This window comes from Gymnoscopelus braueri, assembly GCF_963280865.1.
Source record: "Gymnoscopelus braueri genome assembly, chromosome: 6".
Lineage (NCBI taxonomy): Eukaryota > Metazoa > Chordata > Actinopteri > Myctophiformes > Myctophidae > Gymnoscopelus > Gymnoscopelus braueri.
Window position 1 is genome coordinate 46,743,952 of NC_137607.1, and position 21,871 is coordinate 46,765,822.

Genomic DNA, 21,871 nt, shown 5'->3' on the forward strand with positions numbered 1-21,871 from the left:
CTCTGTTTTGAGCACAGATGGCCTCAAAACACCCGAATTTCACAGTCCCATTTCTGTAATAATTAGCCTAGCCCTAGCCTATAAGTAAAAAATAATAATAATAATCATAAGATAAATATTTCCCCGTAATGTCTAATGGGCAGATATAGACTATTTAGATATTAATAGGAGATAATAATTGGGATTTATATAGTTGCACACTGGTGGTGTTACATGTCGTAAATAGCAGATCTACAAGCTCACAATGCATAGTGAGGTGTTGTGGGCTTGTAGATCTGCTATTTACTGAGCAGACACCAGCCGTCTTAGCCTATTTTTTTTACCTTCAAGAACCAGACGGATTCCACCATGTGTTGTATAGCCTTTTGTCGTCGTTACGGGGCCTCCGCTCCGACATGCAGGCCACTTGCCAGACGTCAAAAAGGTTGGAGAACCGTATGGGTCTGTTAAGGGGGATGGTGTCTGGTCTGGAGCCAGAAAGCCTCTCACATAGTCCGTTATACAGCAGCGACACTGAAGAGAAAAAGCATCAATATTCAACAATACATTCATAATGAAGTCTAGTAGGTTTAATGTCCACGCCATGTTGACTCTCATTTATAACTAGGCCTGTCAAGGCCTAATAACCTATTATACAAATGGCTTCTAAATCAGTAGTTGAAACACTTTCAAGATTTTTCCAAAAATGTTCAAAGATAGCAGCTGTAAGCTTGTCTATCTGCTATTTTTGAATAGCCAACCTAAAATAAAAAATTACACAAATGCTTTCCCGATTTTAATGGGATAAGCCTACTTTATGAGTATGACACATATCAATAGCCTACATTACACGGTAATGTATTGACAGTGACACACGTCAATAGCCTACATTAGTAGGCCTACTGACTAAATTAAGATAAATAATTTATAAAGGCCTCTAATTGTTCAAATAACCATTTGGGGAAGCAATACCGCGTGATACAAGTTGTATAAATGACTAGATTTCATGATTACATTCCTGTGCCTGCTGCCCTATAGCTATATGCTTCAAGTCGGGCAATAATGCTGTCAGAGGTCCAGCATGTTCCCTGGAGGCGGAGGAAGGGTTCTATCTGTATAGTTTAGTTTATTATGAGTGGCCGAAGGGCTGTTTGACTTCAGTCAGGGAGTCGGGGCATTCTTTTACACCATAAAATTAACTTGAAAGTAAACATTTAAAACTTAAAAAAAACATTTTACGCAATTTTTTTCTATTACTCTGTTATCTCTTTGAGTATAGGCTAAACTTGCATTCCGCAAGTTTAGCCGATACTCAAAGAGATAATAGAAATAGAGTAATACAATAATCGTCAAACTTTGTCCAACTTTACATAGGCTAGGCTACTGTATATAGCTGAATAGGAGATATTGATTGATTGATTGAATACTGTATTAACAGTTTGCAAAACAAAAGAACAGAAAGTACAATTCCATACAAAAGGATGCTAAAAGGATTAACCCCAAGAAAGGGTTTATTTCCATTGGGGTCCCGTGTATTCAATAGTAGGCCTATTGTATATTTGTCTGTCATTAAATGTTTCTATGTGAATTGAGTACAAAGGACCCCAATGGAAAAAGCCATAGTGCTTTCTTGAGTTTATAATCCTCTTAGCAGACCTTGTATTGAACTGTACTTTCCTGTTTATTTTTTTTGTTGCAAACTGCTAATAAAGTATTCAATCAATCAATCGATCAATCGATCAAACAAACAAACAAACAAACAAACAAACAAACAAACAAACAAACAAACAAACAAACAAACAAACAGACACTTAATGACAGAAAAATATACAATACTACACAAAAAAACATCATATAAATGAGTAGTAATCAAGAAGACAAATATGTACAGTAGAACATTTGGAGGATTTATGGCCATGATGTTATAGCTGGTGGCGTTTGTCAACTTTATTTGTATTAGTCCTGAACCACTTACCGAGAACAAACCCCACTGTATTGTATAGTCAGAGAGGACTTTGAGGTGAAAGGCTGTAAAAGACTGGCAGTGACAGATGCCTTCTTTTCTCCAGGCTACTTCTCAGAGGAAAAAGGAAAACTCCAGCTCAGGTCTATAGTCCTTGAAGAAAAACAGCCCCGGGTGTCCCATTGTCCGACACAAAGCTCTCTGAATGCGCCTCTCTCTATTAGACCCATAAAACATGAAGAACGAGTGAAACCTACAATTAGTGTCTTTTGCTAGATCAACTTTTCTGATAGTTTGACAACTTCACAGAAATGTTGTTTTTAAATCACCAACACGATCTGTCCAAAATGCGCCGCACTTTTACGCACGGAGATGGAGAAGCCAAAAAGTAGCCAATAACTGTGCTGATCCTCTCACTTATCGGGTTTATTTAAGTCTTTAAACAAAAAAAAAACAGCTCATCATAATTTGAGAAAGCACTTCTGTAAACGAAAAGGCGAAATGAATCCACTGGTTGTGATTATTTCAAGTTATAGGCTACTCACTCCGAGTGGGCGGCGCGCTTTTATTTGGACACCAGGCAAACGATCGGTCCACAAATATCCACAAAATGTAGAATTATCGAATTGCTCTGTGCAGCCGCAACACACACAACAAACACACACACACAAAACTTACTTTAGAATCCAAATAAAAACAGCACAAACTAAACTCCGGTCCTATGTCTCTGTTTGCAGACGGGTGGGTCAATGAGTTGAGGGCATCCCAGAGGGGGGCGCTATGCCCCCGCACAAACCACCAAGAGTGTGTGCGTATCTATGTGAGTGTGTGTGTGTGTCTGGGTGAACTGAACTGGGATTCCCGTGGAGAGGAAAGGAGAGGAAAGTGGCTTGTTGGAAAATGGTAGATCTACAAGCTCACAACGCGTCCCGCGTTGTGAGCTTGTAGATCTGCCATTTTCATGCCCTCTAGTCTGCACCGCCGTACGGACTAAAGTATGTAAACGGAGCTCTTTAGTTGCGGGGGTGTGACCGTAGAATAGACTGACAGCTGCTTTCAACCATATACACTGTGATATGCTGAGTGCACATTTAACTCTCCGAGGGAGAGTGTGTAAAACAGAACCGAATAATGTGTCCATTTGGTTCCATTTGTAGCCTAATTGTGTACACTACACTCTCTCGGAGATAGGCTATTGACACAGAGGACACCCAGGCATGTAATTGGGGGGATATGTAAGGTTTGATTGATTGATTGAATAGGCTACTTTAATAATAAAGTTTGCCCATAAAAAAAGTACAGTTCTATACAAAAAGGACGCTAAAAGGATTAAACCCAAAGAAAGCACTATGACTTGTTTCCATTGGGGTGTCCTGTGTATTCAATTCATAGAAACACTTAATGACAAACCATAATACAAATAAAAGGGTTCATTTTGGTTCCATTTGTGTACATTCTGGCAGTTAAAGGAGCACTCACATTTTTCACAGTGTAACTCCTCCTCCTCCCTGCCCCCCCCCCACCCCAACTACCCCCCCCCCCCCTCTCTCTCTCTCTCTCTCTCTCTCTCTCTCTCCCTCTCTCTCTCTCTCTCTCTCTCCCCTGGCTTGTTCCTACACAGCCGTTCCTCCGTCATTCCAACGCACACGCCGAGCGGAGAATACGCCTCTGCCTGCCTTCCGCACACACTCTCACACACAACCACGAGAGCTCTACCTTTTCTTTCGCTCAGGGACTTACAATAATATTCTACACAAAAACCCAAGGCGGTGTGTTTTTTTATACGGAATCCTAACGCTTGTGAGATCGTGGAACGGCATGTGCGCGCGTGTAGTGTAGCCTTCACGCACCGGGGGGGACTACTACTACTATCTACCAAGAATACACCATGGCTCTTCTTATTCTGACTCAAGTGCGGCTCTGACCAAGAGACAAGAAGCAGCAGGGAAAACAGCTCCTCGGATCTTTTCCTATACGGACGGACTGTCTGCTAAGAAGGAGGAACCTGGAACATTTCATTTATCAACGGTGCAACCACCGATCTGGAGATATTTTGACGCATGGTGGTCGGTGAACCGTTCCGGGGAAACTTGTTCTCATCCAGTTTAACACCGATGCGAGGTGTAGGGCTACGGACTGGAAGACTGGTGGTGCCCGTTCCCTCTCCTAAATAATAAAGCACGTTGGGGATCATTGAACGGAGACGATTTCCACGAAAGGATTCGTGTTTTCCCCACTTTACCTCTATTTTTTGTATTATTATCATTTATTTTTAATTTACACATTTGGGGTGTATGGAGATAACTGTGGGATCATCGGCGGTTTGACTTGACTCTAACCCGGGACTTGGGGTGCGCGGAGCGACGGTTGGTCTCACCTATAGGATTGTATTGGCTGCTCTCTCCCCCGTGGGTCTATTTACATGTCCGACCTGCTCGCTTTATGACAATGGATTACTTTCTGGTTTTGTGCAGCGTCTTGCTGCCTGTCGTGTCCGCCGTTGAAGGTAAGGATTACATTTCTATATTTTATTTTTTTGAGGGTGGTTGTGTCTGTGGCACTTATGAAGGGAAGGGTTGCAATAATAAGCCTTTTTTTCCTCACGGGTTGGGTTTTTTGGTTCGTTCGGCGCAGCAGAGATTCCAGCTGGTAGATATACAACCCAACTGTCCAATTTTACCTTTTTACTCCTCTAACGAGTAACTATAACTATCGATTAATCTCCAAAGCGACCATCCGAGTTTAAAGGGTCGCTAATAGAATGCCTGGGCTGTACGCACGCAGCAAGGTAGCCTTGGAATCAAGACTGTCACTATCATAGATGTATTTGATCGAGTTGTGACCTTTTTATATCAAGTAAAAGTCAGACTCGATAGAATACATCCATGCTAGTCTTGATCCAAGGCTATAGCTGCAAGGCGCGTATTAGGACCAGGCTATAGGTTTCAATACACGATTGTTATGCGCGTGGAGCGCAGCGCTCCTCCATATCAATGGTTCAGTTGTTGTGTGTATTCTTTTCTCTGTCTGTCTGCCCGATTCCTGAGCGATCGGCTTATTCTTTTGGCACTTTTTTAGAAGCAAATTAGCGTTCGGCGGGGTATCGGGGGGCTTTTTAGTGTGGCTTGCAGAATGCGGCCACGGAGCCCCCGTGAAGAAGCAAGCCCCCCCCCCACTCACTCAGTCAGTCAGACAGACAGACAGACAGACAGACAGACCTAGACGCACTTTCCCCTCCGCCTGGAGTCAGCGGCGTGGATTTTTTTTAGGTCTCGGGGACTCAGTGCGTGGCCTTTTTGACCCGCGGCTGAAAAATACAACTTGAAAATGTATCGTTATCGATGCGAAATTCATATCCATAGGACCTAATTTTGTTGTTTATTTATTCATGTTTTGCCTATTTTTTTTCTCTCCGCGGACCCCATGCAGTAGCCTATACGAGCCTATTCGCAGCCACAAACCAACCCAAAATGTGCTAAATATTATCTTCATTTCGATTCACAGCCTACACACCCATGTTGTTTTGCCTAGTCTTTTTACCCCCCCCCTCATTTTTATACCCACTACCTCCAGTGAAAAGCAACCGTCTTTGTTGACTTGGGGGTATATGTGTTGCGTGCATAAATAAACTATTTGAATCTCTGCGAAATTAAAAATTTCCTCCATTTCTAGTGCTTTTTTTCCTGAAACAAGCAATTTGTAGATATGTTAATTCTGGTGGCTTTTTTAGACAAGTAACGACTGAACTGTGTGTATTGGAGAGTGTATCGGCCTGTGTGTGTGTGTGTGTGTGTGTGTGTGTGTGTGTGTGTGTGTGTGTGTGTGTGTGTGTGTGTGTGTGTGTGTGTGTGTCGGGTTGAATGGTGGTTATAGACGTGTCTTCATGGCTTGTGTTGCATGTTGCCACTGAAAGTAGGACAGTGGGACACTGAGTTTCTCGTCTTATTTCACCACTTTGTCAATATATCGTAGGCCTACACACAATGGCGTCACTGATCAAGCCTCAGTTATAGCCTAGTAGTTGCGTGCCAGTGTGGTGCTCGGTAAATAGCAGATATACAAGCTCACAATGCGTTTGAGCTTGTAGATTTGCTATTTACGGCATGCAATTCAACTATAAGTATATAAATCAGGCCAGGGTGCTACGATTTTCAATTCAGCGTTTTTTTTTGAAGGTCTAGCCTACATCTGAAGTGAATTGTTTACGATCTTTGACCTCAAAACCGATAAAGTAAAGAAATAAATAATAATATCGTGTTAAACTCGCATATAATGATGCAGTCTGGCGTTTAGGTTGCTTTCCCATGACTTTGGTGTATTGACAAAGGCAGATTATGAAGTAGTAGGCTAGGCTTCTTTGTCAAAGGGCAAAATAATGTCTATAAGCCTTATCAGATAAAAGAAGTGTTTTTATTATTGAATTGGGTGCTTGCAATGAAGTGTCGATAACAGAAGCTCAGCGGTTAGATTGTATGATGTGTTGCATAGATAGGCCACCCGTCCACCTATAACTTAAGACCAGTGCTTCTCAAAGTGGGGTCCGGGGACCCCCGGGGGTCCCTTGAGGAGGTTCGCGGTGGATCCACAGCAAAATTAGTTAACATAGCATCGAAATTCACTTTAACCCGAGGGTCTAGCCTATATAAGGCGCGTCGCTTTTTGGGGAAAATAGCCGATCTACAAGCTCACAAAGTGTGATCATGTGTTGTGAGTTTGTAGATCTGCTATAAAAAAAAAAGAAATCTCGCATATTTTTTGAAACATTAACAACACAAATCTTGTATTGGGGCGACTCCCTCCCTGGCACAAAAAAATCTTTTCAGATGGAGGCCAAATACACATTAATGTGGGGGTCCTTGACATGAAAAAGTTTTGAGAAGCATTGACTTATAGACCACATGGTCTGAATTAGCTAAATGGAACCGTGCTGTTCAGTGCACTGTATAGTCGGACTCGGGGCCTATAGGCGTTGGAGGAGCAGAGAATGAGGGTCGCCCATGCGGGCATGAGGCAGCGCTGTGCACCCGGGCTGAAGTTGATGTATTTCTACAGGACAATCTATTCCCAACATAAGTGATGCCATAAATTTGGGCCCGCTGACCTGCTTGGGGGCTTACCTAAGCTTTTAATACAGCAGGCTTGATTTATGGCCCGACTCTCCAGGATCCACTGAGTTTATGGTGATTTTCGGGGGGGAGTGAGGCTTCGTGGAGCGGCCCATGCCTAGTATAGGCCCCAGCGGGGACACGGTTCTCCGGGCCCCCGGCCGTCACACGCACACACACCAGGGACTATAATATACAGACTAATAGATAAAATGTTTCTTCACATTTATCATCCACAACCATACTGTATTATCTCACTTTATAATAGTCTGTCTGAACTTTTTTGCGTCCCCCCCCAAATCTCCCAACTTATTGCTCATGGTTGTTGCTTCTGATTGAATAATTCGTGTTTAGGATTCAATCGAATCTTGCATTATTTATCAAACACATTTTATGTATTGGCTACTCCCTGTATGGCTTAATTAAAACCAAATAGGCCCATATGATGATGTCATTGTATGCAATTTGGGTTTTTGTTGGTGGAAATGTTTGACTTTTGGGCCGACTAAACGAAATGTACTCATCTAGCCTTCATTATAGCCTATCTAACTTAATTTCAGTCCAATTTCAGCCACAACTGTTTTTCGGTATAAGACTATAATAGACTAGGCGGCTATTCAACGGGGTTCCGTGCGAGGGAAAAGATCCGCTCATTTGACTTTCTAAGTTTCCACACATGCAGGGTAGAAGTATGTAAACCTTTTCAGGGCAACGGTAGTATGTCGGCTCACAGTGTGAAGTTTGATCTGCAGTCTATTACCAAGTGGTTCTCAAACTTTTTAGCTCAAGATCCTAAAGAGAAATTAGACGTTTTCTGGCACCCAAACTAGTGAAAATAGCAGATCTACAATCTCACAACACAGTTCTACTCTTAAACGTTTGTTATCTAATTTAGAGAATTTCTTTGATTATTATCTTTTAATTTATTCATGAAATTATTTGGGGAAAAAACGTTAATTTCTTTTTTAATTCATGAAAACGGTTGAATTTTTTGGGATTATTTAAAAAAAAGTATTATTATTGTTATTATTATTTTTTATTTGTATTTACTTGACCCATAAAAATGTGTCTGCCACCCACTGTTTGGGAAACAGTGGTCTATATAGCCTATACCTCACTGTGTGAAGAAAGAAAAGCCATATTGAGGCTATACTGAACAAGAAGCTGCATGGCCATTATTATTATTGTTATTATTATTATTGTCGTGGAGAGAGAAGCTGTACAAATGGCGTCGATGACAGTGTAATATAGTCCACAGGCGGTTGAGTTAATCTTTCTCCAGTGTAAATTATGCTTGTGTGATTTGAGGCAGGAAGCAAATCTGTTAAGCAGACCACACACACACACACACACACACACACACACACACACACACACACACACACACACACACACACACAACACACACACACACACACACACACAATAACATTAATCAATCACCCACACACACAGACACACTATTAGATATGCATATACCCGCTTTTATGAACCTCCCGCTCCTCTATCACTGCTTGTTATGCATAGTGTGGTGGTCTATCTTGAAATAGACTATAACAATTTATTCATTCGTCCCTCTTTATCATGGGCTGGGTGACAGTTCAGTTGACTTTACTACCCATATAATTGGGCCTATGTTAACTGTATAGTATTTAGGCATCATTTAAAATAGATAGAAAAGTCCTATCCTCATTGTTTAATTTAACTGTGAGAGTGTACAAATGTAACCAAATGAACCCGCAAGGGTCAATTTGGTTACATTTGTACACTCTCACGGTTACAAATTAATATATTAAATAAATAGTAAGGATTGCTATTGTGTAAGAGGGTCCATTTGGTTACATTTGTACACTCTCACAGTTTCAAATGAATATATTAAATAAATAGTGAGGATTTCTATTGTGTAAGAGGGTCCATTTGGTTACATTTGTACACTCTCCCAGTTACAAATGAATATATTAAATATATACTAAGGGTTGTTATTGTGTAATAGAGGCCTATTAAACGTTCACTTAACAATTCACTTTATCTGCCATGATCTGTCACACATTTAGCCAACAGCAACTCTAGACCATTTATATAATAAATAGTGATATGAAGTATGATGGATCGGGTATTTTAAAAGTGCATTAATGCCAGGGTCTTGCATGGAGAAGATAAGACAAACTGGGCTTTTATTGTCACCTTCACACGGGGACCCCCTTCTCTTCTCTCCTTTTATGCTGTTATCTTTGTGTTATTTATGGCCGTAATATTAGCGTGGACTTGGAATGATGGCGCATGTTTATGTTTTCATACTGTGTGAGCAGAGATGATCACACTGTCCTCCACGGGACTTTTTACTGTTGCGTGATGGTCTCTCTCTCTCTCTCTCTCTCTCTCTCTCTCTCTCTCTCTCTCTCTCTCTCTCTCTCTCTCTCCCCCCCCTCTCTCTCTCCCTCTTTCTCGTTTGCTCTCTAATGTATTCGTCTCTTGCTCTCTTTAGCACAGATTATTATGCTATTACACAGATTATTACTATTGTAAAAAGCAGCGGGGGCCATTTTGTCCTGCACACTTAGGCCTACTTGATAAACTCATGTCACAGGTTCATTAGGTTTCAATTGACGTTGTGACATGACTGACTATAGTGTCTAGTCGTGTGTGTGTGTGTGTGTGTGTGTGTGTGTGTGTGTGTGTGTGTGTGTGTGTGTGTGTGTGTGTGTGTGTGTGTGTGTGTGTGTGTGTGTGTGTGTGTGTGTGTGTGTGCGCGCGAGAGAGAGAAACAGAGAGAGAGAGAGAGAGAAAGAGTAGCTCAAATCAAAGGAAGCCAAGGCCAGTAGCCCATCAGTTGTTAACCATTGTGGTCTCTCTTCTCTTGGAGCAGCAGCCATCTTAACATTTTATGGACGTTGGTTCAAATGGCTCACTAACCTCGTTAGGGTCACAAATGAACAAACAAAAGGAACTATTAGCGCCCCTGGCTTTAACTGTCTGTGGTAGTAGCACCGGAAAGCCTTTGAGGAGCCGCTTGGAAAGGAAAGATGCGTGGAAGTGACTCATTTGCAAGAGAATAGCCACGCAGTGACAGCCATTCTGGTTCTTCTACTGTCTGGCCTGAGTGAGTTAGGGTATTAGGCTAAACAGACATGGCAAAACTGGTGGAATTCAAAGATAAGATGAGATGGTATTGTAGATAAAAGCTCTGAAAATAGCCTAGGTCTATATGGAAATTCTGATAATTGTAAGCTTTAGCTATAGATCTGTTCTTCACAGTCTTAGCCACTTATAAATTAGGCTGAACATGATAACAGCCTACATTGCCTGTAGGTCCATAGCTACTGCACTGTGTGTGAGGTCACACACAGGCTACTACAGCCTATATGAACAGCCCTGTTCCATGAACTCCTTGACTTATTAATTCCTTCACCTTCTCTGTACACAGCAGCAGTTTGTGTGGTGTCATTGATCAGGGAATCGGTAACTGCTTAGACCTTTTACAGAGGAGGATCAATGGCTTTGATTGCCTTGTTGCTTCCTGGGCTCAGTGCAGCCAAACGGGTATGAGCAGAGAACTGGTCTGATCATGATGATCTATTAGAGGAGGAAGTCTTTACTGCTGGCCGGCCAAAGGCTTGGAAACATTGAACTGGGTAGACGGATTACTAATTCATTTTTTTAATAATGAATTGCTCCAAGGCTTGAGTTCAAGTGATTGGGTGGAAGTCAAGAGGAGCGTGGGTTGATTTGCCACTTAGCCTATAGACCAGATGACTGACTGTAGGCTGCAAGAACGGCATCAGGGTCAGGTTTTGAGATCGTGGTCTGCATAGTCTGATGTTGATTTAATAATTACATCTGTGACGTTTTATAGGCTATTTTAGTTTTGGTTTAGGTCTCAGTAGCCTATACAATTGTCCCTGTTGAGGCACTATTCATTTGATTAATCAATTTGATTAATAATTGGACTTCATTTTAACATTGTTTCACTCCACTGAGTAGAGTGAAACAATGGTAAAATTCAGTCCAATTAATTTTGTTTAATTTTTTTCTATTGGCGAAACTCAGTGACAAAAGGCTATCTCGGGTTTTACAATTATCATGTCATTTTACAATTACAATGATCTGGATTATTTTATAATATAATTATATTCTTTAGCTTAATTATAATTTAACATTTAGGATTGTAATTTTCTGAAATTAATGATGTTACTGTGTTTTATTATAATTAGTCTGAACATGGTTGATGATGTAAATTTTATTGTTGGAATTATTACTATTATTAGCTACTATTATTATTATAGAATAAACCTTTTTAATGACCATAATACTACAAAAATAACATGTATTGTGGAAATTGTATTGCATTATAATGCAAATAAATACCATTAATTGTTATAAACAGTTGTATTAATAGTAGTTAATGACACATGCATAAATAATTGTTAATTAATAATTATTAACAAAAGTTACACCAGACGAAATCTGGTACATTTGCTCATCTGCAAATTATTATATTAGCCTCTGATTATTTTAAATAAAGTTACAGTTGTAGTTAACCACTTTTGACCTGCTATACGGAAATAGCTGATCTACAAGCTCACAACGCGTCATGATGTGACATGTTGTGAGCTTGTAGATCTGCTATTTTTATTTTAGAATCTTCGCCTAAAATGACATGCCCAAAATAGGGCTAAATGTGGTTAAATGGTTAAATGTGTGCATTTCCTATTCCGTTCCCTTTTAAGTTGTACTTGCTGTCACAATTTGGTAACTTTATGCCTATTTTATACTCTGTATAGTATGTCATTTGCCGTCAAGAACAGATTTTCAGCTTGAAAATCAGTATTTGTTGGCAAGCCACACCATCACACTACGGCATACAAGTTAAAGTTTAGTTTAGCCTGGTCGGCACATTCACAGAATTCAGAATTTAGAATCCACCTCAAAAGGTCAACTAGAGAGACCCCAAAAAGCAACAACAAAGAAAAAACTGTGAAAAAAAAAACAACCTCCGCAGAAAAAACAACAGCCTCTCTCTCTCTCGCTTGTAACCAGAATCGTGCTTCATGCACTGGCCTCAGTGTGTTGGGCCCGCAGCCCAGTCGGCAGATCACATGCACCCTGGCCGCCATCTTGAACAGATGTACAGTGCCTTTGGTTCAGATTGTCGTAGAGGAGCTCAATAGGGGAGGGGGAGGGGAGAGGAGAGGAGGGGCGGGGTGGGATGAGTCGGTATTGAGTTGAGGTTGGATCATATGTGATGGGTAGAGCTGCAGGCGGTATGCTGGCCTTCGTGGGGGGGGGGGGGGGGGGGATTTGAACAACGGAGGCCTTAGCAGCGCAAGCGCAAGTTGAGAGTTGACAGGCTTTTACCGATGTATACTACGGGGCCGCTGGCCGGGGCCTGTGTGTGTGTGTGTGTGCGTGTGCGTGTGCGTATGTGTGTACCGGCCGACGGGGCACGGCTCACATGGCGCTGGCTGCGGACTGACGGAGAGACTGGGCGAGTTGTAATTCCATATGAGAGCAACAGCCGTGACAACTACCCGCAGCCTTCACATACTGGAAAGGCAAAGGATGAAACGGCTGGCTGACCTATGAAAATAACACACACACACACACACACACACACACACACACACACACACACACACACACACACACACACACACACACACACACACACACACACACACACACACACACACACACACACACACTGTACACTGTACTTTACTTACCCTTTTCCTGGTGACCTTAGAATAGGGCTGCAGGGCGATATGTCAATATCACGGCTATTTCACCCTTTTGCCTCGATTACGATTCATGAAAATAGCAGATCTACAAGCTCACAACACGTTGCATTGCGACACGTATTTTTTTGTCGATTTGTTGATATATAAGAAAAGAATATATTTTAAAAGTGGTTGTATGTCGGTTATTGGTTCTAAATATTGTGTTTTTGATATATCTTCGGTTAATTGCCGAGCCGTACCTCGGAAAGTCCAATGCCCTGAAAACTGTCGCGGTAAGAGAATCCATGGCCTTTAGATGGCCACAAGGAGGGGCCCCAACGTGTGTGTGTGTCCATATAGGTATGTGTTTGTGTGCGTGCCCGTGTGTTTGTGTGTTCATATAGGTATGTGTTTATGTTTGTTGTGCGAAAAGGGCCGGCCTGGCATCTGACAGAGAGGGGGGGCCTCGTGGGATAGCAGGTCTTTGACACCCCACTCCTCCTGAGAGCCAGTCGGGGAGGGTGAATGTGTCTGGGCCTGCCCTCTGCCAAGATCCCCACTGGTTCTGTCTATAGTCAGTGGAGCGGAAAGAGAGAGAGAGAGAAGGGCTGAGAAAGAGAAAGAGAGATGTTTGGGCTCGTACAACTTTGTCTGGGAGCGCGAGAGAGAGAGAGCGAATTGGGTGGCACAGCGAGGGGGTCGGTGTGTGTGTGTGTGTGTGTGTGTGTGTGTGTGTGTGTGTGAGGTGTATGCCTGTCATGCCAGCCAAGGTGGGGCAGCTTAAAAGAACCCAAACATGATGGCGGCTTATATAGGCTGCACCAGATGTAGCTCACTGTCTCTCGTCTTTGTTGTCTCGTTCCAAATCAGACGAACTTAGTTTTTGTCACTGGTTTAGTCGTTATTTTCAATTCAATCATGAACTGTAACTCGTATTAGATTGTATTGGATTTTATTATCACAGGCAAACAGTGTGTACGTCTCTCCAGTTAGGTTTCACTGTGTAGCTGGGATGGGGTGTGCCGCCATTTTACCCTCAAGTCTGCTTGCTCGCTCAGTGTCAAACCCCTCCCTCCCTACACACACACACACACCCCGTTCCGTCCACTTTGTCCTCACTGAACTACATTAATGGGCTTCAGAAATCTGAAGAAATGTTTGACATAATATTAACGGCCATCAAAGATGATGTTTTATTGGCCCCAACGTCCATAAAGCGCGGCAGCTGAAAATGAGCATGTGTTACAGAAACGTACCAGATCATAAGCGTTGTTAGAGGGGTCCGCTGTGCTTTCCAAAGCCCACCCTCAACCCACGCCCTGTGACCCCTAACCGGGGGTCTGGGAGAGTTGGGCGGGAGGGGTGGCGTGGGTAAAATGTGGCTACATTTGAGTGAGAACAGTGGCTTGGGGGCTGGTGTGTGTGTGCGTGTGCGTGTTTGGGGGGGGGTTGTTTCTGGTCCACAGCCTAGCCTTGTTTCAGCCTTAACAATAGCGGCCTTAACACAATCAAGCCCCAGGGGTTATCCGTTTCCAGCCACGAATTAAAAAAAAAACATGGCGATAGAGGATGTGTGTTATGTTCTAGGCTAGGGACGGGGCCGGCACACAGCAGCCCCTCTCTCCACTTAACGTACGTACTTGGGGTCTACATAAACACCCGGGCAGATAGGTCAGAGGAGCTGTCTTGTCGTCGTTTTTGGTCGTCATTGGTTGGCAGCCCATCAGCCAGCGGTCCAGAGCCCCAGTAATGCGCTCCTCTCATGCAGGACTGTGTGGGTCCTCATGGGAGATGACTAAAACCTCTTTATAGGCATGCCACGGCCATTACACCACCAGAGTCACTTGGCGAGCGCCGATGATGGCTGCAGGAAAAGAGGGGCGTATCTTGAGGTGGTGGGGGCTGTTGGGTGTGCAGGGGGGATGGGGGTTAAGGGGTGATTTATACTCATTTGTTCGGCGGTGTCGCACACCAAAAAAAGCCGCTCTACAAGCTCATGACGTGTCACAGTGTTACAGTTGTTGTGAGCTTTTAGATCGGCTATTTTCGGTGCGCGATACAGCGTGCAAACAAGTATAAATCAAAAATATGTCTCGTAGACTTCTCCACACGGCTGTGTGCCCCCCCCCCCTCCTCCCACACACACACACCATTTTCCTTTTTACGAGCTACAGGCTCTAGTAACAAATTTTGCCCGGTGGAGCATAAGGAGATCTTTGATATTTGTCCTTTTAAAACAGAAAACACATAAGCAGTCACATGTGTCTCTGGAGGGCACGGCGCTCCAAAAAGGGTTTGCCCGCAGGGAGGAGAGAGAGAGAGAGAGAGAGAGAGCCTCACATCACCTGGTTTCAGCTTCTTGTTAAAAATGTTAGACGAAAAGGGAGAGGGGGGGAAACGGAGGGGAGAGAGACACAGAGAGAGAGAGAGAGAACTGTCTGGGTTGAGCTTAACCATAGCAGTGCTTGATGATGGGACTTTGGAACAAGGCCTTGCGGCACCAGGCCCCTCGGTAGGCCTACGTTCTTTGGTTTTGTTTTTTCTTTTTGAGCAAAAAAACAACAACCAAAAAACGAAACAAAAAATAAAAAACACAACCTTTTGCTCATTTTCATACCCGGCGCCATTGGTGAGCCGAGGTGTGACGATAGATACGATATGGGCGTCTTCGGGGAGGAAGCTGAAACCGACGGGCTGGCAGGTTTTCCCGGCAGCCGCCAACGTCGACTGTGATTTAACCGCAGCAGCAGCGCATGTGTGAAAATGAACGGCTGAGGGGTGTGTGTGTGTGTGTGTGTTTGTGTGTGTGTGTGTGTGTGTGTGTGTGCAAATGGCGTCTGTGTGGGCCTGTGTTTGTGAGTGTGTGTGTGTGTGTGTGTGTGTGTGTGTGTGTGTGTGTGTGTGTGTGTGTGTGTGTGTGCGTGCGTGCGCGCGAGAGCGTGCATGTGTCCACACAGCGGGTGCTGAATTACAACAGGCCACTAAAAAGCGCCTCCATCAGCCCCTCTTCTTCCCCTCTTGGGCGTCAGACAACCTCTCCACCTGCACTTCATCTACACTTCAAAAGGAGCCGGCTCCCCTCCTCTGCTTCTGCTTCCCTTCCCTCTTTTCCTTCCTTCCTTCCCTTCCCTTCCTCGGCTCTCTTTTTTTCCCTTCTTACAGAACAGCGGTAGGACTTCTTTACCCATATACCCCCTGGCCTCTTATCAGCAGCAAGCTGAGCTCGCTCTCCATTACTTTAAACGCCGCTCGCTCGCACAGAGACGCCGCAGCGCGTGCCGCGCACTTCAGCGGCAGGAGGCACCAATCACACATGACCTTTTGTCAGGCTATATTTGCATAATCCCCCCATGGTTCCGTTGCTGTGGCCTCCAGGAGGCACTGCCAGCTGCAGGGGACATTTCTTTAACCTCGGTCTCTCCGTGACACGTTGACTTTAATGTTTAAGCGGGCATAACGTTAGAGGACAGCTGACACAATATGCAGAATGGCTGGCCCGGGCAAAAGGTGCTCATTTTACGGGAACTGTTTTTTAAAAGGGGCAATCCACCAAATGTGTAGGTGCAAGCAGGGGAGTTGGCCTTCTGTGATGACAGGGACACCGTGCCATTTGGTGACAATGGTGGCGCCTGCAGAGAGGTGTGAAGCGTGTGTGTGTGTGTGTGTGTGTGTGACTGAGAGACAATGAGATTAAGAATGATGGCTCTTGTGTGAGAGTGTGTGTGTGTGTGTGTGTGTTCTTGTATGTGAAAGAGAGAAAGATAAGATCTTATATGAATGTTCTTGCACAGTAAAATCAACACATCGATTTGATTTTATATAATAAGTACAAATAAATTGGGGTGTTAATTTAACTGTGTAAAAAAAAAAGCCAGGCATTATCTCTATTATGATCGGGGAACATTTGCCAAAAGTAGGTTCCAAAACAGTGTGTTGTGATCTTGTAGATCTGACGTTTTTATGCCGAAGTGATTCGGTGTCGATCGAAAAAGAACGCACCAAGTTGTACAGTTCAACTCAGATCCATTTATACTAAGTATAGAGTATAGAGTATAGGTTTAAGTTGTTACATTTCTGTGTGTGTGTGTCTGTGCGCAAGTGCTTGTGTCCATCATTGCGTGTGTTGTGATTAGCAGTGGGAGGGGTTGGCCTAGTTTTTATGCTCCTCCGTCGCGTGATGCCGTCGTGCTCCGGAAATAGCAGACCTACAAGCTCACAAGGTGTCGCATCCGCGACACGTTGTGAGCTTGTAGGTCTGCTATTTCCGGCGTGCGACACCGTCACGCAACAAGAGCATAAATCAGGCTTGAGACTCGAGGGCCCGCTTGGGGAGCTCAGCATCAGCTTCTCTTACTCTCCTCATCCACACAACAGTTGGTCCAGTTGCTTCGCTGCCGAGTCTCGTCTCTCTCCAATACACTCTATCGCACGTTGGGGACTTTATAAGATGCAATCAACTGCAATTGGCTTGCTCTATTAATTCACAGGACCCCCATTAGCCAATGTTTTTCTTTTTTTCCCTTCCACTAAGCCCCCTGTGAGATCCACCACTTCCACACTCGTGTGTGTACGTCCTAATATGTTTATTCATGGTAGGAGAGCAATTTAACTCAACTGTGAATTTAAAATAGGGGGAGTTGGAGTTATTTCCGGTGGCCGTCGTGTTTTTTTTTAAATATATTTTTTTAAATAAGGAACATATTTATTCCTGTTCTTTTTTTCTTTTTGTGGAGTGTGTGTGTGTGTGTGTGTGTGTGTGTGTGTGTGTGTGTGTGCGCTGGGAATGCTAGCGGTGGTTTTAGCGGAGGGGGTTTGGAAGGAAGGCGTAGTGCAGTGAAAGACTAATTGCTATGTGGCAGATGAAAGCGCCCGGACAAAATGGGTTGACCACCTCCCTCTGTGCCAAGTCAGGCCAGAAACAGCTTCCCTTTCCCCTCTCACACCCAGCGGACCCCCCCCCCCTCGCTGACCCCTGATTTTACACGCACCCACACACACTCGCACACCTTTTTTCTTGGGGTCAGTTCTTCGTCGCCCCGTCCCAGTGTGTTCCAGCACCTCCTGCTAATGAATCAATCAGCTGGCTCCATTCATCGCACCGCTGTCAGACCACATCGATCAGGCTCCGTCTCCCCCTCTGTCCCCCACAGGCCTGTGTGTGTGTGTGTGTGTGTGTGTGTGTGTGTGTGTGTGTGTGTGTGTGCGTGTGCGTGTGCGTGTGCGTGTGTGTGTGTGTGTACGTGCATAGGTTTGGGTTGGGGTTGGGCTTGAAGCCGAAGATGAAACTTGCTTTGAGTTCACAGGAGTTTTGAGAGTGTGTGCGTGTGTGTGCGCGTGTGGGGGGGGTTGTGTGTCTGTGTGTGTTCCTTCTTTCTTTTAGCCATGCTGTACCACACCACTGCTCCAGAGTTATGGCCTCTAACACCTTCAGGGAGGCTGAAGATCGCAGTATTTCAATCAGACAGGAGCCCAGTCACCTCCTGGGGCTGACCTTTTGTTGCCAGTTGAGAGCTGTTGGTGTGTGCGTGCCTTATGTGCTGATTCCCTATAAACTTTTACCAACAATCAAGTGAACTTGTGGATTGCCTATTTTCGCTATTAATCGTATGACAAACTATGTAGGGCTTAACGGGCTTAACACAATAACGTGTGTTTGTGAGTGCTCACTTGTGAGTGTGTATGTATGTGCGTGCGTGCGTGCGTGCGTGCGTGCGTGCGTGTTTCGAGGCAGAAGAGCACAGTGAGAGTGAGAAAAAAAGAAGCAGAAATGAGAAGGGGTTTCATTTTCAAAAGCCACTTGGTTCAGTGTATTGGCCGGCCGGTTCACCTCAAAAGGTGCTGAGAGACATTACAATGCAGGCAAAGTGGCCCCCAGGGTGAATGAGGGTGGGGGGCTGTGAGATGAGTTAGGGGGAGGAGGGTATAGGATTGGGTTTAGAGGTGGAGAGGTGAGGGGCCGAGGGCACGGACGGCGCAGCCCGTCTGATGTGAGAGAGAGAGATCACAATCTCCTGACTTGGACTGGAGCCACAAATCCATCGTCCACTTCTCAAGGTTGACCCTACCTTCATCTGCCTGGGAAAGGAGATCCCTGGCTTTCCCTTAGTCTCTCTCTCTCTCTCTCTCTCTCTCTCTCTCTCTCTCTCTCTCTCTCTCTCTCTCTCTCTCTCTCTCTCTCTCTCTCTCTCTCTTGCTCTATCTCTCTCTCTCTCGTTCACTCACTTTCTCGTTTCACCCCTCAATCTCTATCTCTAGTTTCTGGCAACCCTTTCTGTCCCCTTTTTTCTCTCTCTCTCTCACACATATACGTCTCTCTCTCTCTGACACGCACACGCACACGCACACGCACACGCACACGCACACGCACACGCTCCCAGATGAGTGGCTCGGTGTCTGATGCAGGCTGGAAGGAATCTGCCCGGGCTTTTCTTTAATGAATCTGACAAGCGAAGCCAGCGCCGATCAATGACAACATTGTGTGCCAATTTCAAAGATGTGATCTTTGATAATGTCAAAACGGGCGAGTCAGAGAGGCAGGCGGAATGAAATAATAAACGAGATGAGCGGAGAGCAGAGGACGATGGGAAACGTAAACACAAAAAAAACTCGCCCGGCAGTTGTGTTTGGAACAATCACAGTCAACGGCATTGTGGTCTTAATTAATTGTAAGGTTCCAGATTTCCCAGAATCATAAAGGCATCATTATAGAGAGAGCCATCGTTTGCTTTTGGTTTGGGGGATTATATTGGCCAATATTTTCTTTTTCCTTTTTTTATTGTTTGATTGGAGGGGATTCTCAGGCAGTGTTGCCATGTCCGCTTATTATAGGCGACTTTGGGCTTGTTTCTCTGTAAAGTCGCTCGTAAATATTGTTTTTTTGGGCTTGTTTCTAATCTAAAGTGCAGTTGCTTATTTGGGCTTGTTTCCTAATGTCGTTTAAACCAGTGGTTGTGTCAAGGACTTGGGCTTGTTTTCATAGACCTGGTTGCTTATTTCTCTCGCAAAACCTGGCAACAGTGGTTTCAGACTGTATGCATACAGTGGGGATTTAGCAGCGAACCAATGAGAGGGTCTGGACAGGCTGTCCTGTCTGTCTTTATCTCAGAGCCCAGACAGACAGACAGACAAACTGGCGCACTGGCTGGCATGGCATGCCAATGAGGACCAAACCCAAAAGGTTGAGCGCTTCCCACCGAAAAACAGGTGGGCTTTAAACAAAATCCTCATCACACAAAGCCTCCTTTTTCTGCCTTCTGTTTACCTTCGCCGCTCCTCACCTCCCTGTCACTCCCTGCACTCCCATCTCTTTCCCATAGCCTCGGCTCTGGGTCTCTCTCTCTCTCTCTCTTTCTCTCTCTCTCTCTCTCTCTCTCTCTCCCCCCCTTGTAAACTGTCATTCTCAGCCTGTGTTTCGTCTCATCCCTTTGTTTCCGCCCGTCCTTGCTCCCTGTGACCAGGCCCCTTATCACAACAACCACTATAGGTCCTAATTGCGGTATTATTTTCCCGTCACCGTTATCTCTCACCCAACCCTTGTGTGATATCAAAATCCCAGGCTAGTGACGGTAAGGCAGCTGGGAGATGCTATTTACTGCTCAGGGCACCATTGTTATTGCCCACTCCTTGATAAGGGCTCGACTGTCAAGATGACTTCCTCTATTGTGTGTGTGAAACAGAGACGAGACGGCAGTTAAACGACGACAAGGCGTAGGAGTAGCGTCACCTTCACCGCCACATCTCCCCGCGTCGCAACCATCATTGTTTTCTTGTACCCGACGGAGGCCAAATGGTCCCCCCCCCCACTCACACCCACACCCACACACACACCCACCCACACACACACTCACCTTTATGTGGGGGGAGAAAGAAAAAAGAAGAGTAGGGAAGAACAGTCTGGTTCGAGCGCTGACACTTACATGACAGGTTTGACGCACGCTTCTCTTTCAACCTGTCGCTTGTCGCCCGCAGGGCCTTTTCCTCGAGAACAGGTTCCTCGCCTGTCAGCTTTGACAAAAAAAAGAAAGAGAAAAAAGGATTAGCGCCGATGCAAGGATGGAACCAAAACAAAAGGAATGAAAGGAAAGTCACAAAAAAAGAAGACCTCAATTGGGATGTAACTGGATATGCGCTGGTTTAAGTGGCTGAAGGGGAGAGTGTGTGTCTGTGTGTGTGTGTAAGTGTGAGGAGTCGCGTGAGGCGAGAGGTGTCGCGGGGCTTTAAATACCTCAGACGAACAGCCGTGCGAGTGTGAAAACAATCGCCTGAGACATGAAAGTGAACAGGAGAGAACACACTAGGGTCAGATGACCCTGCGGCCAGATGGCAATGGTCAAGCAAACAGGGAGGTGTGTGCGTGCGCGTGTGTGTGTGTGTGTAGGGAGGGGGGTCGATGTTTATGACACTGGTGTTGTAGGTGACATCGTAAAGCACTATCCCCCCCTCTATGCCACACTGTTGGCCACCCGGGCCGCGCGTCCCCTCGGGACCATGACCTAAAAGGCTGGTGATGATTGGATATTCAATTTAGCTCACCATCAATCAAAGCCACTAGACTAGGGCTACGACTGGGGGGGATCACTGCTGCTTATAGCCGCGACCCCCCCTGTTTTCTTGTTTTTTTACAACCACACCACCGGCTTTTGCATCCTCAAGGGATTCACACCCTTTTTCCACGCTTTGTTAATTAAGCGCCACAAGCTGCCCTAGCACTTACTTATTCATGAATCTTGGCTGAATTCGACCGGTGCCGGGGAGGACGCTCAGTCCCCTCTAATTAGTCCAGCCACTAATGGCCTCGGCTTTCCAGACGATCCATACGATCTCGGGGACGTAACGTTTGACCCGTCCCCGCGAAACAGCGTCTGTCCAACCTATACCTCAACCGCCACATGTGACCTTGATGTTATACACCGCGCGGCGTCCGGTGTTGTGTTTCTGAGTTAAAGGGGGAGTGCGTCTGGGATATTAGGAGGATACACTTAAAAAAAATCAATGTCCATTTATTGTCCCCCATAAAAGGTTGTCCTCAACAAGAACTATTAACTGTAAAGATAACATTAAATCGTTTTAACCACTTGAGCCCTATATCATTCTTTGTACAATGAATA

General features: G+C 44.8%; 1 protein-coding gene across 2 annotated transcripts in view; it reads left to right on the top strand.

The window, feature by feature from the left end:
• The first annotated feature begins 3,591 nt into the window (after positions 1-3,591).
• LOC308087468 (ephrin type-B receptor 3-like) overlaps positions 3,592-21,871 on the top strand; it is an 82,639-nt gene continuing 64,359 nt past the window's right edge. For both annotated transcript variants that reach the window (XM_080431350.1, XM_080431351.1), the window contains exon 1: positions 3,592-4,448. In XM_080431350.1, coding sequence (XP_080287476.1) covers positions 4,385-4,448 — 64 coding nt within the window. In that variant the 5' untranslated portion in view covers positions 3,592-4,384. The remainder of the gene's footprint in view (positions 4,449-21,871) is intronic.